Source organism: Penicillium crustosum (genome assembly GCF_028827405.1).
Source record: "Penicillium crustosum strain IBT 35664 chromosome Unknown utg000001l_segment0_segment0, whole genome shotgun sequence".
In the NCBI taxonomy this organism is placed as follows: Eukaryota; Fungi; Ascomycota; class Eurotiomycetes; order Eurotiales; family Aspergillaceae; genus Penicillium; species Penicillium crustosum.
The window spans coordinates 8270533-8297456 of NW_026623122.1; the positions used below are offsets into that span (position 1 = coordinate 8270533).

Sequence of the window (26924 nt, forward strand, 5' to 3'; positions counted from 1 at the left end):
TTATATCTCAGATTACCGACGGCTACGGCTACGTATCATCTAGCTTCGAAGGGTTACCGCTAGACGCGCTACAGTATCTTACCCCTAACGATACGCTATACTAACGCGAAAGCTAGTTTGATTTAGTTCTAGACCTTCTAGACCTTCTAGATAACTAAGTCCGATCTCGTATAGGACCTCGGGCCCTAGATACCCTTACGCGAATTAAGCCAGATAGTATTAACGAGTATATCGTCTTTACTACCGATATATCCGCGGAATTCGTTAAGTAGTGGCTTCAAACTGATTTTAGTAAGAAGAAGCGGCTAAACTAAGAGGTCAGCCGTCGCGTAGACTACTAGACTAGGTTTCAACAAGTTATATATACTAAAGATAGAAAGCCTAGCGTTATATATAATCGGTACCGTACAGTTCTTACGTATCCAGCTACAAATTATACTAGAAACTTATCGATGTAGAAGTATCTTAATAGGCTAAGATATCGATAGCGAATTACAAAGAAGGGTAATATCTAGCAACTACTTAGCGACGCGGTATATTCGAAATAGCCTATACTCAATATTAATTAGACTGCGCCAAAACCCGCAAACCCGCAAACCCGAAAAAACCCAACCCGCAAATGGGTCGGGTTTCGGGTCGACTTTCATAACCCGCAATGGGTTTCGGGTTTGTTTGGGTAACCCGCGCGGGTTTGCGGGTTACCCATGCGGGTTACTAAACAGTGCAAACATAGGAAGAGTCGTATCTACATAAATTATGCATTTCTTACCTGTATCTTGTTGTATTTCCTTTTCACCTCAAGGGGGTAAAAGCTCCTACAGCCCGCTCTAATTCCAATATACCACTACTATTTCTAACGGCTGTCAGAAATTACTTATGCGTGAAAAGCCACTTTGCCTATACTATTTCTGACCGCGGTCAGAGATAGTAGTAGTCTGAAGGGAGTTTTCAATGTATAGATAATTTCTGACCGCGGTTAGAGATAGCAGTAGTCTGAAGGGAGTTTTCAATGCATAGATAATTTCTGACCGCGGTCAGAAATAGCAGTAGTCGAAGGGTGCCTTAGACGTATAAACAAAACCGCCGTAGATTACTGTATTTTATTAGTATAAATCAGCATTTTTATACACTTCGCCATGGCTTAATTGGGAAAATTATGCAGCCGCGGGTTTTTGCGGGAACCCGCGCGGGTTACCCGCGCGGGTTGCGGGGCGGGTTGCGGGTTGGTCGAGTCTACCCATCGGGTTTGCGGGTTCGGGTTGCGGGTCGACTTCTCTTACCCATTCTCGGGTTTTGGCGCAGTCTAATATTAATACTAATAATAAATTCACTATATTTTAGGCCGAGAGAAGACTAGCGCCTCTCTTTACCTAATAAATATAGGAACAGAAGATTCTAAACCTAATCACTATATTATATTTACCCTTTCTCTTTATCGAGCACTAAGAATTCTATAATCTTATTTCCTACGTACGGCTAGTACCTACACTACCGAGCGTTCTATTAAGAAAGGTAATTCGTGACCGCCTCCGGGGTTTCGTTATAGAGTATTAACAAGAGATACTATAATAGCTGCTATCTGGTACAAAAATATCGATTGCGCTTAACTGCTAGACTTCACTATTTAAGTATATATTTATAGCTATTATAGGATACTTTCTAGACTAGGAATAGGAGTATTATAAGGTCCTACTTAGGTTTGAGCTAATTTCTAGATCTTATACTAGCGTGAACCTCGGGGACGTAGTTATCTAGATCCTATAAAAGCACTAAATCGCTAACCGAGTACTAGCGGTAACAACTGATAATACGTCTATAGTCTATCGCACAACCCGGGTTTGGGTCGAGATATCGGACCCGGACCCGGACCCAGCCTGGGTCCGGGTCGAAGTCAGCGAACCCGGACCCAACCCGGACCCAGCGCTGGGCCCCCAATGGGGCCCCAGTAAAACCCAACTTTGCATAAAAACAAACTCTTGGCGTTCATAAAGTTGCTAAATAATCAACATGTAATCTTCGTATTTTTTTGTGTTTTAGATCGAACCCATATGAACTCACTTATTCGACATCAACTTTATATGACTAAACTAAATAGACACTTATATCATTTTATATTGGCCAGATATTAGTTTATTACCAATAAAAATTAAAGATAATCATGGTTGTAGTGGTATTTGATAATTTAGGTTTGCTGACATGGTTGAAGTTGTAGAAATATATTTTGAATACAGTGTAAAGTAGTCACTCTATCCTTACACGTTGAGATCTCCTTTCGACTACTACTATCTCTGACCGCGGTCAGAAAATTAATTATACGATTAAAGCCTTATTCTACTATACTTTCTAACCGCGGTCAGAAACTCTAGCTGAGGGGATCTTACAGTGAGCGCGGGTAGAGCCCGAGTACTAATACTCCTAGTTTCTGACCGCGGTTAGAAACTCTGGCTGAGGGGATCTAGCAGTAAGCGCGGGTAGAGCCTGAGCCTTAGTACCGGCATTAGCCCGTTATAATTGCTGGGTTTTGCTGGGTTTTGCTGGGTTTTGCTGGGTTTTGCTGGGTTTTGCTGGGTTTTGCTGGGTTTGGCTGGGTTTTGGCTGGGTTTTGCTGGGTTATGCTGGCTCTAACCCACTTAAACCTATAATATATACCAATTAAATGCTAGTGAAGTAGGTACTTTTGATAAACGACGACTTGATCGTTCAGCTCTCTATTCACAGCTAGGGTAATACGTCTTCTGCCCTTTGTAAGTAAATCCCTTCTCTTATTCTTCCCCTCGTAATTGATCATTTATTTATTTCGCCTATTATGTCCCAGAGCCAGCAATCTAATTTGACATCCTCGATTTATGATGGAGATATAGACAATCTTGGTTATCTTACCCCTTCAAACCGACTTGGTACCCCTGAACCATCCACTAGCCAGCAGACGTTCGATCTCGACTCTATTGACTCCGAATTCCTTCGTCCGATTATTCCCCTTATACCTCCTACCTCACTTCTACGTGTTGGTCCCGATCGGAGAAAGGCATTTGTTCTTTATGACAAAATGACTCATACCGAATGGGTCGACTGGTGGTTACAGACTGATTTTGGAAGGAAGAGCAAGATCCATTGGGACTCAAACCACCAGTCTGATGTTTGGGGTAGGTTTAACCAGGTTGCAAATAGTATCGATGGGGCACCAAAGGTTATGTGTAAGAATTGCGGCCAGATTCTTGAGCATCCTTACACTATCCATCCTCATCCAACGGGCGACCGGAAAGCACAATATCATGGCACATCAACAATGTCAAAACATATCAAGAGCGCAGGGTGTCGAAAGGCTAAGGGTGGATCAAAGCTAGAGATCACAAGATTCCTCAGCAAAGCTGTATGTTCTATTATAACTTAATCTTTTATTCTCCTTACTAAATTTTTTTAGGATGATACTCCGACCGAGGCTCCTTTCTCACAAGAGGCCTGGGAGGAAGAGATTTTATCCTTCTTATCTCTTAATCGACTCCCATTTCAACTTATCGAGCACCCAACGTTTCAGAGCCTAATTCAAATGGCTCGCACCTCTCTATCCACCCCGTTTATCCCCTCTGCTGATACAATTCGTCGTCGGCTATCAAGCACAGTTAAGAGTCGGCAACAGAGTGTGCTTCAGATGCTTCCATCTCACTCAAAGATATCTATTGCCCTTGATTGCTGGACCTCTCCCTTCTCACAGGCGTTTATGGCAATCACTGGCTATTTCATTGATAGCGACTGGGTATATCGAGAGGTGCTACTAGACTTCAAGCCTATTTATGGGGCGCATACTGGTGCAAACCTAAGTAGTGCGCTGATAGAGACCCTCACAGAACATGGAATCGAAGATAGGGTGTTTGGGCTGACAACAGACAATGCATCAAACAACAAAACTCTTATGGAATCCCTTCAACAGGTTTTACCGGATGGTGTTATTGTTATTCGAATTCCTTGTCTTGCCCATGTTATCCAACTTAGCCTGAACCAGCTTCTTGGACACATCAAGGCAGTTCCAGAAAATGAGACTACAGAGACAAAGTGGACTGATCAACAGTCTAAAATGGCCCAGCAGAATGCACAACAACAGCAGCGAGGGATTTCTTCTACGCTGAATAAGATTCGTTACCTTGCAATATATGTGAACGCTAGTCCCCAGCGCCGGGAGAGTTTTTACAATCTCCAGCCCCAAAAAGTCAAGATTGCCCCAATCCAAGATGTGAAGACCCGGTGGAATTCAACATTCCTAATGCTTCGCCGCGCGAAGAGACTACGGTCTGTTTTTGGCCCTTTTTGTGAAGAGTATGCTCGTCTTGATCTGCTACCAGATACCGAAGAGTGGCGTCAAATTGACTATCTTCTTTGTATCACGGAGCCATTCTTTGATTATACTCTACAACTCTCAAAGACTCGGGATATTACTGCACATTATACTTTTAAGATATACAACCGGCTTTTTGAGCATCTTGAACAGTCAATGAAGCAGCTCAGACGGAAGCGTGTTCTATGGAAGAAACAGATGCTTGATGCGCTCGAAGCTAGTCGACTAAAGCTTGACGAATATTACTCTCAGACTGATCATATCCGAGGGTATATCTTTGCGATATGTACCATGCTTGCGCCTGTGAATAAGTTTCAATTCTTTCAAACTGATGACTGGGATCAAGAGTGGCGCGATAAATATCGCCAGGCATTCCAAAAAGCTCTCGTACCATATCAAGATCGGCTTTCTCATATACAAGACTCGCAACCTTCTTATAATCAACCTCGACCAAGTTCGAAGCTTGATAAGATGTTGAATAGTAATAGAAGACAGCTGTCGGGAGTCACAGATGAGATAACACAATATCTCGATAGTGGTATGTTAACCCTAAATAATATTAATATTTTACTAACTAGTTAATAGATACGATTGAAATTGCGCCTCTTGGTTTCTGGAGAGAGAATCAACACCGCTTTCCAGCTATTGCAGCTCTTGCAAGGGATATTCTCTCAATACCAGCAACAGGCGCTGGTGTTGAACGACTATTTAATACCGCTCGAGATATCTGTCATTACCGCCGGGGAAGAATGAAGTCCGAAACAATCCAAGAGCTTATGATGTTCCTTTGTACTTCAAGATTCGATCTTGAGGAGCAAGAGGCTAAGCGACTTGAAGAGTTTTTTACACAAGACGAAATTGAAGTGGCGAAGGAAGAGAAGGATGAGAGACCCGATGGGGTTGAAGTAGACCCAATTAGTGATACTGAAGAGCTAGATAAAGGGGATAAGGAGAATAAGGCGATAGAGGATATTGAAGATGATATGATTGAGCCTAAGCTACCGGATAATGGTACGCAGCTCCGATTATCAGGACGGAAGCGTAAACAGCGAGATGATGATAATTTCCAGTATCACTAGTTAGCTAAAATATTATCTTCCTACCCTAAATCTACATACTCTTGATATAGATAAGATGCAAGAGAAATACCCAAAATTACAATAAGAGATTGTATAAATTATGCAGTGAGGATTCCTTGGTATATTTGTCTTATTTGTAACCCAATTGGGGCCCCAGTATGGGTCCGGGTTGAGGGTAGTAACCCAGAACCCAGCGCTGGGTTGAGATTTTGGACCCGGACCCAACCCAAACCCGGGTTGGGTCCGGGTTGGGTCCGGGTCCGGTTGGGTTCTGCGGAAGCCTATACGTCTAATAATAAGATACTTATCGCAGTAGTAAATGATTTAATTAAGAAGCTATATATAGAGACGGATTCTACAATTGTCTAAGTGCCTTACCTTACGTATATTATTCAATTAAGTCTAGTTGATTTACTTAGTAAAATCAAGGCTTCGCTAAAGAATAATAACGCCGAGATAGAATAGTCTAATGATCGTATTAGACCTTGCCAACTCCCATGGGAGTGGTCCCATGGGACTATCCCATGGGACCATATGGGAGTCCCATCAAGTCCCATGGGAGTGCCAAGAATGGGACTAAGCGGTCCAGTCCGCTCCCATGGGACTTTGATGGGACTCCCATGGGACTGTAAACAGTGCAAACATGTAGAAAAATGTGACCTGCATAACTTATGAAGAATGCCACTGTTTTTTTGGGTATTTTAATTACTCAAAGAATAGAGATAATAATACTTTGGGCTTGGTATTAGGACAAAAATAGTAGATTTGCAGTGCTATATCTAGAGCGCAATTTCTGATAGACAGTAGAATTTGATATTTTAACAGCTGTTAAAAAATTCTATACTAATCTATCTCTATTATGTATAAGTATACAAATCATCATCTCTTCGTCGCTTGCGTTCTCTTTGGGGACGTTGTTGACTGAACGGAATCACTGGTAATTGGTGGCGTATAGAATGATCTGGCTCTGCCTCTTCTGTGGCGGTATCCATATTGTCTGGATTAACGTTGTCGGCTTCATCGTCTACACTGTCTTCGCCATCTTCACCATCACTGATTGGCTCTGGCGTATAGTCAGGAAGTCCTGCCTCCCTTTGTTCGTCAATCTCTGTTCTTTCGTCTTGGTTAAGAACGGATTCAGGTTGAACAGTATCCTCAGTTTCTTTATCTCTAATGTCAAACCTTGATAAACAACGGAGCATTATTAGATCTTGAATCGTCGATTTATTTAAAGAGCCCCGTCGGTAATGGCAAATATCGCGAGCAGTACTAAAGAGACGCTTAACACCTGCGCCTGTGGCTGGGATCGAAAAGACGTCCCGTGCAAGTCCTGCGAGTGTCGGAAAGTTACGCGCATTCTCCCTCCAGAAATGGTATGGATTCGTTGCGCTCCATTCTATAGAGAGTTAGTAATGTGGTTCGTAAAATTGTAAAAGGATAGTATAAACTTACTAAGATTGAGATATCCCTTAAGTTCTTCTTCCTAACTAGTGGCTTTTGATGGTAGTGGGGGCGGTGGCTGATCCTTAGCGAGAAGGCTTGCTATTTCATCCTCTGTATAATATACCGAAGGTATCGCTGTGGGTGGTACTTCCCTTTCTGGCTGATGTTTCGAATAGTCTTCAAGATGGCTATAAAGCGAAGACTTGTATATATTATGCTAAGAGGAAATAGTATTATTGAGCTGAACCTGACCTAACTATTCTGGGCCTTCAAAAAACTTGAGCTTATACTGGGGAGTAAGAATGGTACCTATGGCGTATAAGCTACTATGGGCTTCCTCTGTTAATTGGTAGTATACCGAAAGCTTTTCTCTTCTAGCTTTAAGAGCCGCTAGTATAGCCTTCTTCTAGGGTACCTTCTTACAACGAAGTCGGGCCTGGGATTGTTTAAAATGTATGAATAGCCGGTTATATACTATAAAAATATTGTGAATGGTTGTTGTCTTGATCTTTGATAGACCGACCGTCTACTTGTAGAAAGGCTTTGTGATACAGAGTAGGTAATCGATTTGGCGCTACTCCCCTTTACTGATGTGGAACTTAGGGCGCTAGTACTCTGTACAATACCGCTGGAATATTGTCTGAAGGCGCTTGGCACGCTGGAGTATAAGATATGTGGAATTCTACCGAGTACGGATATCTTGGATTGGAGCTAGCTTTATTCCGTCGCTCTGGAGATTCAGAAAGGCCTCCCGTCGCTGTGGGCTAGCATTGATGAATACAGCAAAAGCGCGAACCTATAATTATGATTAATATAAGATACCTTTATAGAGGTTAGATATATATCTTTGTAAGTGTATAAATAATTCCCTTCTGTAGCTTTGCTTGCTGAAGGATGCCCCCATTTTCTTCTGACCATACGGTCGCGGTTTTATTATTCTTTGGATTGGCCTTCATCAAGCTAAGAAGATCTTTTAGACTCAGCTGAATCATATAGGCAAGGTATAGAACCCGTATAATCTCAGTAGAATCCGGGAGATCTATCTGTCGGATCGATTTATAAAGACTTTCAACCATAGTTTTGTTGTTTGACGTATTATTAGTAGTAATTGTAATCACCCTATTAACGATCCTATGGTCAGAAAGAATACCGAGGAGAACCTCTGCCAAGTGAGCGCCGGTATACTGGCCATAAACCGGCATAAAGCCTAGAAGTATCTTATGATATACCCAATCGATATCTACAAAATACCCTGTGATCGCTATAAACGCTTGTTGGAATGGTGAGGTCCAGCAGTTAAGAGCAATCGAGAGCTTTGCCCCAGCGGGGAGGTGGGAGAGTAGCTTTTGCTGTTCTGTCTGGATAATCGATTAGAGTCGACGCCGCGCAGTTTTCGGTGAAAGAAGGCTTAAAGGTTGTGGTAAAAGCTGTGCCTCTGCTATAAGATCTTGGAATTCTTAGTGCCGGAGGATTTGAAATGGAAGGCGAGAGTTTGCGATAAATTTTACCTAGGCTCTCTCAAATCTTTGTAGATTAAAGGCCTTTCGAGTAGATATACGGTTTGACTAAGAATGATATAGAAGTTAGCCTTAGATAGATTATTTATAAGACCCTAGTCTTACCGAAAGTTCAAACGATTGTTGTATATCCTGTTGGGTTGAGTCCTTTTGTGCGCCAGTTTTGTATGCGCGGCTACTTAAGTGCGCAGTTAGGGATTTCGACCCATTTAAGGTTGATGATGGGTGCGATAGCACCTTTCCACATCTCCGACAGAGTGCTATTGGTTTTCCAGTTTGATAGTGTGCTACCTAGTCAAACTGATCCCAAGCAGAAGATGTATATCGTGCTTCGAAGTTCACTTTATGGAGTGGAGGGTATGGATGAGCACCAGTTGTATTCCTCTACCATTCAATAAACTCTGCCTTATTCTCTATAGTCCAGAGAACCCAGAACTTTTGATTTCGTGGACCGATTCGACGAAGACTAGGTAGAAGAGGTGTTGATTTAATTTCGGACTGAATAACTGAGGATGGTGGTACGCTATAAATCGGCTGCTGGCTAATCGAATGGTCTGGTGTAAGGGGTTCATCTATCAAATCAAGATTATAGAGTGAAGATGGTGGAGGTATCCCAATTTGCGAGGAGGCAATCTGGGACGAAGGGCTAGCCTCAGCATAAAGATCGTATTGAGATATGATATTCCAATAATCATTATATCGTAGAGGACTGGGGTAAAGAGGGGAGGGACTTAGGAGTATAATAAGGATAGAATAATCTTGACTTACCTCTCAAAAATCTTCTGATTAACGATCGCATCTATCCTCTATACCTTGAGTACTCTATAGTAGGCCGAGTAATAACTAGCGCGAAGATAGATCATAAGATAGTAAGACCTTCTATTTACAGCTCCCCGATTGGTTAAGCAAGCTTTATAATAGTGGGGGTCCCACGGGTGTCCTATGGGAGTCCCGCGGGAGTCCCGTAGGAGTCCCATGGGAGTCCCATCAAGTCAGGGGTATAGTCAGTTTTGAGGGTCAACCCGATCCCCTAGCATTTTGATGGAATTTCTTGTATAAAGGCTTCCAAAGCTCAATTTTCTGACCCCAGTCAAAAAACTGACAGTCGTATCAAATCATTGTATCTTCTACTGCCATTTTTCTGACCGAGGTCAGAAAATTGATAGTCGTATCAAGTCATTGTATAAAGGCTTCTAAAGCTCATTTTTCTGACCTCGGTCAGAAAATTGGCAGTAGTGTCAAATCATTATACTTCTAAACCTACTATATGCTAATGCTACTACTATGTACATATAATTAAATTACTTAAAAATATAAAGAAAAAATATACAAATAATGTAGGTCACGAGGTCAAGGAATTCTACTTAGTTACTAAAAAGGCCTTAAGGCCCGTGGGCAGTGCCCACCCGCCCGTCCATAGGCGATGTCGCAGTCCAGACATTGATTTCTATACCAATAATATGATATTAAGAGTAGTTTTGAAATAAAAGGATGAAATAAAGACCTATCTATAGTATCTAATGCTGAAAAAAAAAGGATTTATTATATTTTGGTATAATTTTTAATATGTGTAGAGCTTAGTTGAAACTGGAGAGTATAGTATGTATGTGAATATATATATCTCTACTGACTGACTATGATACTAAGTCAACAACTTCTTCTTGATCTCCTACACCTAATTTTACATATTTGGGCTTACTTTTGCTTGAATATAATATTTAAATATATGGCTGAGATATTCATCTTCTATTTTTAATAGTATGCCATATAAAAAAGTTAGATTGCTACAAACTTGAAGTGAGAATGTTGATACACCTGTAAAAAACAGTATTTTATCTGCTGAGTTAGCATTTTTGTGCAACCAAAATAGGAAATGCTTGGCAAAAATATGTATGCCATGGGACCATATGGGAGTCCCATCACTCCCATGGGACTCCCATGGGACCACTATGGTAATGGGACCAAAATTTTGGCTAGTCCCATGGGAGTGATGGGACCAGGATATGGGACCAAAATTTTTCTAGTCCCATGGGAGTTGGCAAGGTCTAGATCGTATACGTTTACTTCGTACGCGCCAGTAGAAATATAAGATCGCCGATACTCTAAATAAGGTATACTTCTATTTAGAAATCATAAATTATAATTTAATAATACTAACTATTCTGATTCCTAATAGGTCCGAGGTCTTACGGTTTATATTAACGGAAGCCCTCAACGTAAGGAAGCCTTCCTAAATACCTAGCCTAATAATACGCTCCGGCTTCTTCTAATCTAAGATATTTGTATACGGTAGAATTCGATATTTCTAATACTCTGACGGGCGAAGAGGCTTTATATCGCATTTAATAAGTTCTGTTCCGACTATAATTAATACTATTTTATATTAAGTGTAGAGGGGTAGCGATAGATTGACTATTTACTTTATATTCTTTAGCCCTTTTTTACGCTTACTACGCTAGTTTGTCGTACTAAAGACTCGAGTATCTACCTTATCTTTAGGATTTATAATAAACTCTTCGATTATCTTAAAAGATTAATAGGTTAGCTTTGTCGAAAGAAGGTTCCCTAGAAACAGCTAATACTTTCCTCCCTCGATACTACGAAAGAGAAACTAAAGAAATACTACGGCGAGATAGATAGTATCGAAGGCAATCTCTATATAATTAGGACGATCTTAGCGCTGTCGAGTAAGATAGAGTTCTTTTTAATAAGTGATTAGGACTTAGATCCTAAGATAGGAAAGGACTATAGAAAAGAATACCGCGAGAGTCTTTAGTCTTTTTTTAAGAGATATAGCTAATATATACTATTAGAGATAATGCAATCTAATAGCCAGTTATTTATAACTGAATCGGAGCTTAAGAAGGCTCTTAACGGCGATTCTTTACAACGATTAACTGCTCCGTAGTACGACGAGCTTACTAAATATCTCTAGAGTAGTAAGTAAGTAAGCCTACTTTATAAATTATATAACTAACCTTACCTAATTAGAAACTATTAAAGGATCTATTCGGATCTTCTAGAAAGATCATTAGAGGGAATTCCCTATTCTTATAAGTATTACCCGTAATATTATGTCAATTCTAGCGACTAGTGCCGGAGTTAAGCGTCTTTTTAACTCTGCCCGCGATATATACCACTACCGCCGGGGGTCGTTAAACCCAGAGACTGTTCGCGATATTATATTATATATATGTACAATAAGATTCAATATTAAGGAGGAGTAGCGGCTAATTCTCTAAGAGTATCTTTTAGACTATAAGATAGCCGCTTCGACCGAAGCACTTAATATCCAGATATATACTTTCGAGGCTATTAGTGATGATGAGGAGGATGTCGAGATACGTCTTGATATAACCCCGGACGTACCGCTACTCTTAGTAGTCGCCGCTGGAAAGCGGCCTGCGGTTAATTCTAACGATAAGGAAGAATCTGATACCGATGAATTTGCGGATCTAGATAAGAATAGGGCATCACCCTTACCTGACTTCCCTGATACGCAGTATCGTACATCCGGTAGAATAAGGAAGAAGTCGAGACTACTAGATAGGTATATAGCTTGATTACTTGAATCTTGACTCTTGAGAACTATAACCCGACACTGAACTATAGATATAATATAAACCATTGATGATTGAAAGTTGAAACCCTAATTCGACGCTGAGCCAGTAAGCCCATAATATGCACTAAATCCTCCTGTAAGGGCATACATTAATGAAGTGTTGTTTTATAATTACGAGAGAATACAGCCTATTTCTACATAATTTATGTAGTTGACCCTAAGTCACGTTTTTTACCTATTTGTCATGCTTGTTGAACCTCAGGTTCACCCGCGGGTAACCTCCATGAGGTTCGGTCCAAGATAGAACCGCCCGGAGGTTCTAGGTCATGGAACCTTAACCTCCGGGTGGGTGAACCTCCTTGAGGTTCGTGAGGTTCACCCGTGGTTCCTGGCCAGGTCTAGTTGAGCCCCCTTTCAGGGGTTTTGTAATTGCCGTTCGTTTTACCCCCGCTTCTAAGCCTCATACTAAAGTTATCATTTTATTACTTTAAATAGCAAAGTTAGAATTCACTAATAGTTATCTCTTAATATCACGTTTAAAAACGCGCTATTTAGATAATCTATAAATTGCAAAAGTTCATTTAGAAGGTAGTACTCCTAAACCAATCCCAAATATATATCTTGTCCAAACTTCAATATTAACCTTTTTCGCAACCTCTACCGGTTGGATTTTATTTAAATCTGAAATATATACTTAGATAGCTATCAATAGTAGAAATTCCAAAAATTTAAACTCTGTATAATAAGTAGAAGGTTACAATATAGCGATTATAGAGGCCACCTAAGAGGGGCTGTGGGCCCGGGGTTCGGGCCCATTTACGGGTGATGCGGAACGCTACTGGTGGTTACCCAGTCTCACCGCATGAATCACCAAGTCCGACCTTTAAATCGTCCTTTAGACCTGTTTGACTTGAGTTGAACTTCTTCACATCTCTGAGTAACAAAAGGGAGGGGCGATGAACAAGGATCTTAGCACAAACCGAGGTTTTTGCTCAGGTGAAATGAATTACTTCCTAATCAAGTAAGGTGTCGATACTTTCCAAGTAGGGTCTAGCGTACACAAGGTGGCTATGGTGCCAAGATCCTGCTAAGCTTGCTGCTTCACACTACGCCGTATTTGTCCCACCACTAAATACTTCAGCTACCATTATTGAGTCTTCTCTTTCTTTCATTAAGAAATGCAAAACCAAAAGGCGGGGCGAGGCCCAAGGGGAAGATATGCCCGCACGATATGTCGCGGGTGCCGCTCAAGAAAGATTAAATGCGTCATGCAGAACCGGGGTGATCTCGGTCCGTTGGGTGTTCCGCAACCTCAAGAAAAGTCTTGTGAACGATGTCGCAATCTGAACCTGGAATGCATTGTTGAGCGTACTCTTTTAGGACGCCCCGCAGCGAAGCGCCATTGTGGCATGGCGGCTCAAGAGAAGGATACCGTAATGTCGGCAGAATCCGACAGACCTAACGGGCTTATCAATTCTTCGCTTTCCAGTGTGGATATCCAAGATCATCTATTCTCCGATGCAGCGGAGGTTGGTCCCAATTGGCAGGAGGTGGGAACAAAATTAGCTCCGCGTCCAACCAAAGAAGAACGTTTCAAATCGATGATAGAGCCCCATTTTTTTCTTTCATCAATCTTGTCTAAAGATCAAGCATTCGGGAGTGATGTAGCTCAACTCCCTTCCCGTTGGGACGCGTCTCTTACAGAGCTTATTGACAATGACACTGCGGAGTCGCTTGAAAGGAGGTGAGTCCACATGATCCGACATCTCTCACCCTGCCTAATTAGCTAGAATAGTTTGACTTGGCATCACTTTTTTCATCCTTCACTGCCAGAATTGGTAGAACTTAGAAGCCGCTTGCTCTCGAATGACTTTGCATCGGTCAATTCTGCAACCAAGCTGCTCTTCGCGTTGCTCTGCTTGACTGCTCTAGACATTGACGACGCCTTGGCCAAAAGATACCCCGCTTTGAAACCAAGTCTACGCCTTGCTGTGGCATTCGTCGGCCAAGAATTTATATTTTCGCCACCAACGCACCATGACACAGTCGTGGTTTGCCTTTTTTAGCAGACTACAAACCCACAGCTTTGGCTACGACACAAACAGTCTTCCATCGTGCCATTAAGTCTGAAATGTTTATTCATTTAGCTCAGAGAATTACAGAACGACTTGAAGAAAATTCGGAACAAGGAGGTACACTTCCATGTGAGTTGTATATTGTGGATGGTGCCCAATTCGATTTTGGCTTTAATCGAACGGTAGAGCGCTTACAGCTACTGCATTATGACACATTCCTGGATGGTTACCTTGCAAAATCACCTCGCGCTTTACGACAAGCTCTTGCGAAGATGACGCCCCTTGTTGATGTGTACCAAAATGTTTCGAAACATCGGCAGTGCTCACCAAGAACTATCTTCCACGTAAATTGGGCCACGTCAGTCTGCATTCTGTTGAATGCTGTGGCAAATTTGAAAGAAACATGGAACAACCCCGGATTTCTGTTTGGGGAAATTGAAGAGGCCGAGAAGAGATGTGTTGAGCAACTCAAAACAAGTGGCATCTTATTGGAGAAATCATGGGGCATTTTTGATTCGCAAGAGATAGAGGCTGCTCACTCGATCTTAGAGCTAAGGTTCAATTCTATTATCGCTAGGATATGGGGTCTTGGGCTGTTGTATGCCTCAGTCCTTAAAGTACGGTCTTTGGAGGGCGAACTGAAATGGGAACACGAGATTGAGAGCCATGAAGCAATTCAAATTGGTGATCAAGTCAGAGGAAGCAGAGAGGATATGATCGCAGGCGCAGCAGAACCCTTTGCTATGGCATTGAGTCAGCTTGGAGCCAAGTTTCCTGAAAGGCTAAGGAACCTTTTGGAGATCTTCATCAGATGCATGGATTTGAGGCTTGCCGGCACAAGCTTTCGTCCTCCACTTCAACACCTTGCTCTTGAGGTTCTCACACATTGCAAAAATATTGTTGAAAACAATCTTGTGCACTTGAAGAGTTTTGGACGATTGAATTCCGAGTTTGAGAAACAGTTGGAGTTGTTTACCATATGCGCACAGCGATTTGATTCTATTGTTGCCGCGCCGTGGACATCAACTGACGTGGCCTTTGCTAATGGTTGCGTCTATGCCGTGGGCAGTAAAATAATATCGGGCTTTTGTGAGGTGATGAAAACGGCGAAAGAAAACCACTCGAGGCGGATTGTGAGGCAGGAGTGTCAGAACGGAGAGGAGATACAGGCAGGAGTGGGCTTTTCGCCCATGTACTCAGATATGAGTGAAGGCACTTTCTTTGCCTCGAATACGTCAACAGAGGCATGGAATATGTGGCCGTATCTTGGAGGATTTAACCCGCCTCCCAATCCACTGGAACTTTATGACTGGATTGAAGGCCTGAACACTGATGTTGATCCTGGGATTATCCCATTTCAATAAGATACTATGTGCATAATCATTTAATTCTTGCTTCTATGTAATGCAGCATGGAATTTAAATTCCCGCTGTAACATGATTGTGTTAACAAGAGAATAATTGAGTAAAGCAAGCAGATATCCATATCCACCGGGTGACTATGTGTGGGTCAATTCTGACTCCCCTCGGTGGAGAAGTAGTGCGCAACGAGTGCGCAACGAGCGCGCAACAAGCGCGCAACTGACAAATGTTTCCGTGGGGGCATCAATCCCGCGACAAGAAAATGCCACAACCTAAGCCTCATCCGGTATACTCTCTCCTATTCCCATGTGGGTAGACCATAAATGGATTTTTACGACTAATGGTTGGCTTATTATTCATATTGGGCATATGGGGTATCTTGTTTTTGGCAACGATAACCTAGGATCGTTTTAGCCATACCTGCAAGCCGCCGATCCATCCCAACCTCTGTCCCTAGACGCGGCAAAAAAATTGCTCATTTAGATGTATTTCAAATTTAGTGAATTTTTGTAAGCGACGAATCAAAAAGTAAACGGGGACTGTGGCAAGTAAATAAATTAGAGATCCTGATTCAAGGAAAGCTCCCTTTCCATCCTACCTTTTCCACCCTACTACATCTACGAGAAGGGAAAGTCAACATGGTTTTCCTTGTCAAAGCCCTTCGAACGGGTCTTGGTTTTGCCTCAGAAGCAATCCATGCGGCCAGAGATCGACCCTTGTCGAACGATCAACCTAAATCCATCCCTCCCAACGATTCCTCGTTAGAAAATTTCGAGAACTCCAACTCTGCCAAGCAAGTTGCCACAGACAGGACTTTTCCGCCGTGCTCATTAAAGCATCCAGAGCATGACACCGTCCCTCAGAGGCAGACACTCACGGCTGATGTCGAATCAGACTCTTGGTCACATCATATGACTGATGCCAACCTGGACGAGGTGTCGTGGCAAATTGATGATATGATCGAGTCGTTGAGAAGACCGAATTCTGGCGAAGACCTGTATGCGCTTTCATATGACGATACTCTGACCAGTTCATACGATGAGACGGAGGACGAAGAGGAAAGAAAGGTCAAGCAGAGGGAAGCATTGGCTCGTCAGTTGGTTGAGATGGCGGGGCCCCCTCCCGGAATTCTAACACGACTTCCATGTCCTGTTGTTATTCCTCAGCGCCGTCCTAGAAACAAAGACCGCGGATTCGTACGTGCATATGCCCCCATTCTCCGGGACTGCGGTATCGACCAAGAAGTCTTCTTACAATTCCTGGAATACCTGGATGTCGTTAATCATGTTCGTACAAGCTACCATTTCCCCGAGCTTCCAAGCACTCACACTTTATATAGGCCTCTAAATGGATTGAAGTAATTTTCATCGCCGCTCAAATCACATCATCTCTGCCATTCCCCGCCGCTATGGCTGTAGGCATGGTTCTCTCTGTGGTTGCCGGCACTGCTCGCGAACTACAAAAGCGAACTCGTGCAAATACCTTTCTTGAGATGGTCAACCGTGATTTGTTCATGCCTCGCGGGCTATTTGTCATGGTGATCGCGTTCAAACCAGATGATGATGCAAATCAGGGACCACTGGGCAAAGCCACCAGCTCGCTCAAGAAAAGCATCTATAAAAAGGACAAAGTAGACCTGAATCAGGCAGCGATCAAATGGAGCAATCCTGATGTCAACAAGTCGAACTTTGGAAAGAAACTTAACAATATCCGAGTGGAGAGCGGCGAGACAACTTCGGAGCTCGAATTGCCGGAAACTGCGAGCCTAATCTACCCACAGTTGGATCGTATTGCCGCAGGGGGATACACAGAAGAGCAATCACAAGGGATTTCTGAAAAGTTTAAAGACGCCGGAGAGTGGGTCAACGACTATATGGATAGAAGGGCGATGGTGTTTTACGTGTGTTATTATCCCCAATCTTGGTATAACATGCTAACGAGAAAAATAGGAAGCAAAACACCCTGGGTCGCCAATGGTCATACCTTCTGAGCAGCGAAAACCAATGAAATCTCGCTTTAATGATCCAGATCATCCCGTGAATAGCGGGTCGATGATTTCTCTCGTCACTGGCGGTCTTATTCCTCTGCCAGGTCCTAGCAAGTTACTTGCCAAGAGGAATGAAGCCCTAGGGATCAATCGTCTTTTTGGCAAACCAGCGGATTCGCAAGATGGCCGACTAGTCCCTAGCACAGGAAAACATCAGCTCAAGAAAGTCTTTTTGAAGGACGTCTTATACCTTGCGGTTGTCAACCTGCCTACAGAAGAAGAGGCCGAGAAATCAAAGGCTCAATTGGAAAGCATTGTACAGTAGAACGAAATCATTGTTCCAAGTGCAGAGCCTAACGATACATTTTAACGGGATTCCGCCTGAGCGGTCAAATGTGACGGGGTTTTAGCTCTAGCTGCAATGGGGTTTGAGTCGAAATTGAGATACCTACAACTTGCTTGAGATAATGGAGCAATTTTTATCAACAGGGCTGCCTTCAAGCTTTGTACAATTATGGAAAGTCCCGTAGAGAACATCAAGACGTTGTTAAATCTTTCCACTTGCCTGAGCAAAGTAGCTACATTGAGGCCCTTACGATAAGAATAAATTCAACTATTCTCAAGGGGATCCAAATCCGTGAATAATGTCAGAGAATAAATCAGCCAGCGTAGAACGAAATAGTGATGCCAAAGGAAACATTTGATTTCACTATGTTTGTTTCAAAAGTAATTCATACAAGGGGGGTGTGATGTGACATTGCATTTACATTGGTTGCCCGGTCCATTTGCTATAGTTATATTTAGTATTCTCATTGAACGGACTACTCCGCCCCAATACTTATCATTTGAACTTGCTTCACCGCAGGGGCCAAGAAATTCACGATCAGCTAATCTAGGGAAAATTATTAGAATGCAGAGGGGCCCGTGATTTGAGATAATAGAGTTGGCCCCCATAGTGCGGCTTCTATTGCGCGCTCGTTGCGCGCTCGTTGCGCACTACCACAGCCCCCAGCATTCAGCTTTTATGACCTCATGCGTGAGAATCAAGTCAGCCCGAACCCCATCCATATATGAAAACTCCACCTTCTGCTTTCCCTGCCCCACTAATTGTGCTAAGCTCCCGCGTGGCGTTAACTATCGCGCTGGCGGAGAGCGGAAAAATAATTGCGCATCTTACTGGCGATCGGCTCTGATAGTAGCTGAACCATAAGATAGGGAAAAGGAAATTGTATATAATCCATGGATTCCATACTATAGTTGATAATTCAACACGCTCATCAATCATGTTCTTCAAGAGTCTTTTGCTCCTCGCTGGAGCACAGTCCGCCTTCGCTACTTGTAAATGTGTATGTATGCACAACTTGAGTTATCACATCTTGGAAACTGACAGAATCTAAATAGACCCCAACTGACGAATGTTGGCCTTCTCTCTCTAAATGGAATGCCCTTAATGTATCCGTTGACGGTCAACTTGTGGCCAATCAGCCCATTGCTCAACCATGTTATCCCGGTCCGGGCCAGGATGCAGAGCTATGTCAAGAGATTAGCCAGGAATGGACGAGTTCAAAGTTCCAAGAGGCACAGCCCATCGGATATACTTATCCAGTTGCTGTGACCTGTCCTCCAATCAATGCCTCGATCGCTGCTTACCCTCTCTGCCAACTGGGTGCGGTTCCGGTGTACACCATCAATGCAACCAAAACAGGTGATGTCTCAGCAGGCATAAAATTCGCCAAGGAGAACAATCTACGACTTGTTATTAAGAACACCGGCCATGACATTGTCCAAAGGTACGGAAATTTGGTTCCTATCGATTTGGAAGGTGCATCATGTGCTAACGTTCTATTCCCAGATCTCAAGGATATGGCAGTTTGATGATTTGGATCAAATACATCCAGGACGGTCTATCCTACCAACCCCGTTACACTCCGTCGAATCATTCTTGTCCGTCGAATTGGACTGGTGGTGCCATCACTGTCGGTGGTGGATATATTTGGGGAGACGTCTATGACTTTGCAGCCAAGCACAATTCTATTGCCGTTGGAGGTGATGATAGTGTAAGAAGCCATCTATATGGACCCCGGGCTAGCAGACAGGCTAACAATAACACAGACGGTCGGGGTTATTGGAGGATATATTCAGGGCGCCGGTCATGGCCCGACTAGCCACGCCTTTGGATTGGCGACCGATCAAGTCCTCGAATACACAGTTGTTTTGGCATCAGGAAAGGTTGTAAAGGCAAACCCATGCCAGTACCCTGACTTATTCACTGCCCTACGCGGAGGAGGTGGCGGTACTTACGGTGTTGTCGTATCCGCTACAATCAAAGCACACCCTACGCGCCCAGTCCTCGCGCATACTTTACTCATGACTCCAACGAAAGGCAATTTGAGCGATCTTGTGAATGCCACAGGTAATGTGTTATCGAAATATTCTATTCTTTCCGACCGAGGGTTCGGAGGAATCGGGGAGTTGCTCAATATGAAAGGGGAGACTGTCTACGCGCACACCTTCATCATGCTCCTTGACAACAACTCTTCCAGCACCATTGAGAGCACTAAGAAGTTTGTGAACCAGCAGCTCGTGGGCGATCTGCTTCCGTACAATGAGACAACGCTTTACGTCTCCTCTTCCTTCAGTCATTACCCGACGTTCCAAGGATACTTCGGCTCCAAAAGTCACGCAGCCCAGGCTGGAGATAACCTCCTCATGATTTCTCGATTCTTCGACAAGAAGTCACTTGTCTCCCAGCAGGAAAATCTATCGATTATGCTTTCGACTTTGTTTATCGAGACAGGCCCCGGGGCCCGTCCCTCTGGATCTGGACTTTCGCTGTCTCTCGATGGTGGTGGACAAGTCCTTCACCAGGAACCCTTCACATCCGTCAACCCAGCATGGCGCAAGACCTATGCTCTCTTGACGCATGTCGATCTCTATCCTCTCGATGCCGGCTCTCAAGGAGTTCAGGAAGTCAAGGACAAGGCTACCTACAAAAAGCTAAAGGCAATGGAGGATCTGACCCCCGGCATGGGAACGTATCTGAATGAAGCTGATGGATTTGATCCCCAGTGGAAGAAGAATTGGTTTGGAGAGAACTACAATTGGCTCAAGTCTGTGAAGCAGAAGTATGACCCTGAAGGCGTGTTTTGGTGCTGGCGATGTGTTGGAAATGAGGGATGGGAGGAAGTGAAGGGTGGTGCGACCTACGGACCCTTGTGTACCACTGACTAGAAATCCCGAAAAGGTCAGTAGTTTGTCTGATTAGTACCTGTCAAGTAAACGCCCCCATAGATGGGAAATCGATATATACCGTTTGCAAATCGAAGAGGCATATTTGGAAGAGATTGGTGTTCAAAAGATTCAAGCTGTCTAAGGGTTGGATAATAGTACTAGAGTAGCTAGACTTAAGGTTCAAACGAGGCAAGCCGCCCTATACACAATCACAGAAGCCCCAGAGGCTTTCAAACCATATGGAAGCAATAGCATAGAGTAGAGGGCAGAGTCCCAACAGACCGGAAAGTAAAGGCCCCTAGCCACTCATTTCTTTCCCTAACAATACCCCAAGCTCGCTATTCAATACTTGATAACCATGCTACCTATGTAATGCCGCAGGCTAACGTTCAAACCACCCGAAGACCTACCGATAGAAGGTGCGACAGGGGTAATACTAATTTTATTATCAAATTATCCGCTAGTGGCACGGCGTGCTCAGCCTTTGAGCGACAGGACACGGCGGATGAATGCTGCTACATATCTTGGCGATTTTAGGGTTGGATTCGACCAGATAACTAGGTCTATTTATTATTGCATTTGACTTGAAATGGTATTGTTGCCCTTGATGATTACATATGACCTGAAATGGTGTTTTTGCCCTCAGGCAAGCACCCCCATAGGATCCCACCGAGGCAAAACCTTCGGACTTTGCTCTAGAATAGCTTGTACGTCGGTCGAGACGAAGTTGAAGTCAACAACGGCCTGGAAAGTATACTCATCCATCCATCGATCGGTCATGACAAACCACCCATCCTTTCCAACCTTCTCGCCCCAAGAATTCTCCACGCGCCATCGAACCGGCCGGTCGCCGTCTAGATGCACACCCGTGATGACCATAGCGTGGGTCATTGAGGAAGCACCACTAGCAACCCGCTGGGCCTTGCTCATACTCAGCGTGATATTGAATCCGAGCGCGAGATCGGTGAGGTCGGTATCCAAGACTCCACGGTCGCGATCGTAGAACTTGCCCACGTCGCAGCCAAAAAGACTGGGTATCCAGCTCTGAGCATCGCGATGATTGCATTCTTGAGCGTATGCATCTCTACATTAATATACGTGATAGGCCTCCCTTCTACCACGTTCCCGAGTCTCTCAATGGTCAGCAACCGGTTGAACTCGTGTCGCGGATCGTTAACTAGACTGAACAGCCGCCCTGTGCTGACAGTTGGATGGCCTCGAGAGATCGATCGAGGGCGGAAGGCTTGCTGAGCGAATTCTATCGGTGTCAATTGCACTTCACGAGCTCTTCCGCTAGCGTCGGAGAATTGCCAGACGAACTTTTTGTCCGGGCTCGGCGGAGGTCCCAAGAGGAGGGTAACCAGCGAGTGGATTTCCTGCAGAAATTGCTCCTTCGCAGCGGCTACCGATTGCGGGTCTTTAGCTGCCAATTCGCGAAGGACGAAGGCCTGGTCTCGCAGCTTAGTGGTAAGGAGCCAGTTCATCTTCGCACTATTCTGCGCATGATAGGCATCCGGATAGAGTGCTTGCGGAACCAATCCGTATTTTTGCACCAGGTTGACTACCATATCCCATTGGCCACCATCAGAGACTGGATCTTGGCATAGTTTCTGTACCAACCGGCTAGAGAGATCCTCGTGGGCGGTAGCGATGATCTGCTCGAAGAACCAATTCGCTTTCTCAATCTTGTCCCAATAGAAAAGATACGCCTGACTAAGCTCGAAGTCTTTTAGTTGGTAGGCTTTAATCAGCAGCAGACGGAAGATATTGGTCGCGGCGAAGATCCAGCAGCGTCCGGAGGACCGCTGGTTCGTGATGGGTGTGCCTTCCACCGGTACGGTCAGGTTAAAGATGTGCTGATCGCGTTGAAGGGCGTTGTGATTGATGAGGATGTCTGCAAAAGAGTGGTCTGCGAAACTTGAAATCGCCAGGCGGTTCTATCTCGCTTGCCCAGCGTGGGCTGTCGTTAGTAAATAGAGTCTTCGAGTGTCGATAATGGTGTAATATGGTTCAAACCTTTGGATCGCTCAGCAGGGTCTGGTTCCAATCATTTATGCGTGGAAGTGTCAGAGGTACGACTCTTTCCTGGGCCGAGTACGGCGGTAAGGCTGTGATCCCGTCAGCTACAAATATCAAGGAAAAAAGGACTACCTGTTATCCTTTGGCATACATGATTCCCATGATGCTTGTTCGGTCATATCAGTCTCTCTTTCGGCCGAAGAAGCCTTCTCGCTGAGCGGTACGGGCTTAGAAACGGCTGAGCCCATTCTGACCAAAAGGATATATTGATATGAAATATGAAGAATTTGGGCAAAAGGGCCAAGTATCCAAAAATTCTATGTGAATGGTTTGTTGAAAGGAGCAATGGTAGAGGGAAATCGAGGTGCGCATGTGTCTCCCAAGGTTGTTTATCACGCGCGGGGTACCCAAAGATTGCGTGCCCGCTGGCTGCGAATCAGATTGCCCTTGATAGCCCTGTCCAATCGCCAGAGCCATCTTTTTGATAGCTACGAAGCAGGGTGGTTCAAGGCCACTTGGTAAGTATCATTCATCCAGTTCACAGCTACAGCTATTGAGATACTCAGTCTAGAATATTAATAGTTCCGCAAAGGCAACCAGAGCTACGCAGAGCTTTTTGGCATCCTGGACATCTCAAGGTATTTTCCGAGCAGAACCTGCTGAATATGTTCAACCCTATCGGTGTGTGATGAAAAATCTTCCAAGGTTGCATACTGTCATTACATACTCCGTATCAGGCAAAAAGGCATCCACCTACGGAGCACTCCGTAACTTGCTTGCATAAATCCACTCGAGTGGGGGGCGCACTTAAAGCCCCGCAGTCAGAGGTGCCTGTGGGTGCCCATGGCTACAAACCTTCCAAGGTTGAGTCTCGGCAGCCTCGGGCCAGTGCGATCTGACTTAAACTTATCTAGGTAGTAAAAACTTCCAAGGTTTTCTCTCTGCATAAAGCTTACATCTATCAAATGGGCTCATTATCATCGTTGGGAGGGAAATAAGAGGTACCACACCGTTATCATGGACGTACAGTGGTGTTCCATGAGTATTTGACCTTGGGTACTTCGGGTCCCACCTTAGGATCTGACCGCCATTCTAGACCGCCTACTGTATTAGTATATTAAATCTCGCGCGTCCTAAACACGCTAGCATATGCGCTGTATATTAACGCGTTTTGAAGAGATTTTCGCACTGTTTTCTTATTCTATATACTAAAACATGCCTCCTATACGTGGGAAAAGAGGCCCAGAGCTTGACTGTCTTACTAGAGCTAAGATCTGTGAACTGCATAGTACCAATGGTTGGGGTGCAACAACTATAAAAAAGAAGCGATTTCCAGATATTCCACGCTCAACTATTCAGTATACTCTTACTCAAGAGTCAAAGCGTCAAAAGCAACAGTCTTTAGCACGCTCAGGGGGGCCAAGGAAGCTTACTGAAGACGACCGTGACCATATATATGAGACTATACAACAAAACCCGTCAATCTTAGTCGCAGACCTACTCGCAGAGGTCGATTATAAGGTTAAACGTACCTCAATTTGGCGGCTGACCCATGAAATAGGCCTTCGAAAGTGGCGGAAAATGCAACGGCCTACTTTAACACCTCTATCTGCTGAAAAACGCCTTACTTGGGCGCGAAGATATGAGCACTTCACTTCTGAGGATTGGGCCCGTGTGTATTGGTCTGATGAGTGTACTATTGAACGTGGTATCGGTCAGCGTCGAGAATGGACATTTACCCGTCCAAAGGACCAGCTTTGGGAGCACGAAGAAGAGGGCCATCAAGTCCAAATGATACCAACCCGTGGAAAATAGATTAAACAGATGTTTTGGGCTGCCTTTTCTGGTCTTCCGCGACGCTCTGGTTTAATTCCATTATTTGGTGATCCTCAGTCTCGCCGCGGTGGTGTTTCATCTCGGACTATTGAAGAGCTTTACCGGCGTGTTCTTCCAACACTTCTTAATAGTATTGATCAAGATGCTATTTTTCAACAAGATAACGCACCGGTACACACTGCCTATATCATTCAGGGGACTCTTAATGAGCTTGGATGTGATATTATGGAGTGGCCTCCCTATTCGCCCGATTTGAATCCAATTGAGAACCTATGGGCGCTCCTAAAGGCCGAAATACTGAAGCGACACCCTGAGCTAATACAGCTCCCAAATAACGAAACTACGCTTGATCTACTAGTCGACGCTGCCCAGGAAGCTTGGGAGGGGCTAGATATTGAGATGTTTAAGCATCTATCTGATACTATGCCTCATAGAGTTGCTGATGTTATTAAATATGAAGGTTGGCATACTAGCTATTAAATTGGATTGAATTTTCGAGGTTTCTGCCTGGCAATATTAAAAGTGGGCCTGCAAAGTGGGCCCACGGCCGAAGTACCCAAGGTCAAATACTCATGGAACACCACTGTACATGGCGTGGGTTTCAAGCACGAAAAATAATCGCTATCTTTGTTTGGATTGAGGAGGAACTATCCCACCGCATGAGACCGGCTCTATTTTGATCCGACACCATGTCTTTTTATCAAACCGATAAAATGCGAAAAAAAAAAGGGGGCAATGAAAGACAGAATTTCCGATATCGTCCTTGGTCAATAGAAACTGGTATTTGACATCAGACAACCTCCTGACGCTATTCGACGTTCGAGACGTTCTGATCCCCAGCCTCCCTCTCACAAGAGATCTGTATTAACCCCGCGACCATGAGACTTCTGTGGTGGATGTGCTCCTTGACACACTTCGTGTCTCTTGTGAGTGCTGATTCCGATTGTATCGGTACATGGTGTGACACATGCCTACCCGTGACTATCCACGATGCACCGGGGGTTGGCTTCGATCTGACACCTCTATATGGGTAAGTATATCGATCCTTTATTTATTACAAACGCAAATATCTGATAACATCCAGGACGGCCGTGGTGAAGTATTACAATGGGACTTTTGTCGAGGTTGCCAAGATTCAGGGGAATCCGGAATACCTCAAGCTTATGGCACGCCTCGCTATATCCGAGCCAGTACTACAATCAACTCGAAATTTTATGCACAAACTTTCATCCTGCTTGGTGGAATATCTCTTCCCAAGCGTCTCGTCGCCCTGGAGAGACTGGTGGCGTCGGCTGAACATGAAACTAGGCCGACCGATAAAAGCAGATGGTGTCGAAATTATTAGTGATTTACTCCAAGAGCTGAAAATCGCCACCGAAAAGGCAATTTCCCAGCCTCTGGATCGGGTTGCTGTTACAGAGCCAGGTTTCCAGGCGCTGAGCCCGGCTATGGTTAACGCTGCACTCCGAGTCCTAGGTTTGCGCACATGGCTACGCGACAGCGTTTATTACCCCTCTCGCTTAGCGGAAGGAGATGCTGTGTATGCAGCGAATGGTTATGGTTTATGCATTAACTACCTAGATCGGTTCCAATGCGCGGATGAATTTGAACATTCGCCAGTTCCTACCGTTTTTGTGGTTTCCTACAACCACAATCTCTTATACACTAGTATCATAGACTATGCTACTAGTGAAGCTTTCTCTTTCATTTCAGGTCTTCAGGCGCAACTCGTGGACTACGACCTTGGCCTGGATAATCTTGTCAAGAATGACCAAGACCAAACCGCATTTTGGGATCGTCTCCGTTCACAACTCCAGATACTTCCTCGGGAGTCCGAATATACTATCACGCACATCCTGCTAGCTGGCGAAAGCGTCACACACCCTCGCTTCCTAGCTTTTCTTAGAGAATCTATGTCGAAACTGTCGCTTGATCCTGCGATGGCCAAAATTCAACTCGCCATAGATCCAACTTTTGCAGCAGCGCGGGGTGCAGCACTTTACGCACGAAGGCGTCAAGAGGTGCCGAGCGACTGCTATGAAAAATTGGAATGCAAAGAAATGAGGTTACGCGAGCGGTTACACACTTCCACGCGAAAGGAACTTCGGTAAAAAAAGTATAACGGTATTTAATAGCTATATTATCATGAGCGCTTTGGCTTCGCAGTATGAGTCATCGAATTTATTCCTTTCGCAAAGCAGCCTCAATCGGAGCAGGCATTTTTGGGCTGGCAACGGGACTCTTTGCGGCCGCTGTGTCGCGTCTTAATATACATTCACACAGCCTTCAGCTAAATAGAATCTTCCATCTATGTAACCACATAAAATACAGAAATGAAAGATAACAAGAATATCCCAACCAGAATGCCGTTGAGCCGATAGAACCATATTGTAGATCGGGAGCAGGCTTGACAACACGATAGCGACTATCACGTAACTGAGTAGAAAAAACCCTCACACTCACTGCAACGAGCCAGTTATGAGG

The 26924-nt window shown here is 44.2% G+C and overlaps 6 protein-coding genes across 6 annotated transcripts; 5 read left to right on the forward strand and 1 right to left on the reverse strand.

Annotated features, from left to right (window-relative positions):
- Positions 1–13199: 13199 nt before the first annotated feature.
- Positions 13200–15370, forward strand: N7487_003060 (uncharacterized protein; the record flags this gene model as incomplete). Its single annotated transcript, XM_056870807.1, has 3 exons — positions 13200–13675; positions 13781–13982; positions 14084–15370. The coding sequence occupies 3 exons, from the start codon at positions 13200–13202 to the stop codon at positions 15368–15370; spliced, it is 1965 nt and encodes a 654-aa protein (XP_056735591.1).
- Positions 15371–16005: 635 nt separating this feature from the next.
- N7487_003061 (uncharacterized protein) lies at positions 16006–17679 on the forward strand (the record flags this gene model as incomplete). Its single annotated transcript, XM_056870808.1, has 3 exons — positions 16006–16653; positions 16707–17267; positions 17317–17679. The coding sequence occupies 3 exons, from the start codon at positions 16006–16008 to the stop codon at positions 17677–17679; spliced, it is 1572 nt and encodes a 523-aa protein (XP_056735592.1).
- Positions 17680–18637: 958 nt separating this feature from the next.
- N7487_003062 (uncharacterized protein) lies at positions 18638–20585 on the forward strand (the record flags this gene model as incomplete). Its single annotated transcript, XM_056870809.1, has 4 exons — positions 18638–18700; positions 18756–19144; positions 19207–19411; positions 19467–20585. 4 exons carry the CDS (start codon positions 18638–18640, stop codon positions 20583–20585), a joined length of 1776 nt encoding a protein of 591 aa, XP_056735593.1.
- A 642-nt stretch (positions 20586–21227) lies between these two features.
- N7487_003063 (C1 family peptidase) lies at positions 21228–22852 on the reverse strand (the record flags this gene model as incomplete). Its single annotated transcript, XM_056870810.1, is given in 4 exon segments — positions 21228–21669; positions 21684–22522; positions 22602–22693; positions 22756–22852. 4 exon segments carry the CDS (start codon positions 22850–22852, stop codon positions 21228–21230), a joined length of 1470 nt encoding a protein of 489 aa, XP_056735594.1.
- A 97-nt stretch (positions 22853–22949) lies between these two features.
- On the forward strand, positions 22950–23293 carry N7487_003064 (uncharacterized protein; the record flags this gene model as incomplete). The annotated part of the gene is made up of 2 exons (XM_056870811.1): positions 22950–23122; positions 23197–23293. 2 exons carry the CDS (start codon positions 22950–22952, stop codon positions 23291–23293), a joined length of 270 nt encoding a protein of 89 aa, XP_056735595.1.
- A 2025-nt stretch (positions 23294–25318) lies between these two features.
- N7487_003065 (uncharacterized protein) lies at positions 25319–26551 on the forward strand (the record flags this gene model as incomplete). Its single annotated transcript, XM_056870812.1, has 2 exons — positions 25319–25470; positions 25525–26551. 2 exons carry the CDS (start codon positions 25319–25321, stop codon positions 26549–26551), a joined length of 1179 nt encoding a protein of 392 aa, XP_056735596.1.
- Positions 26552–26924: the final 373 nt, after the last annotated feature.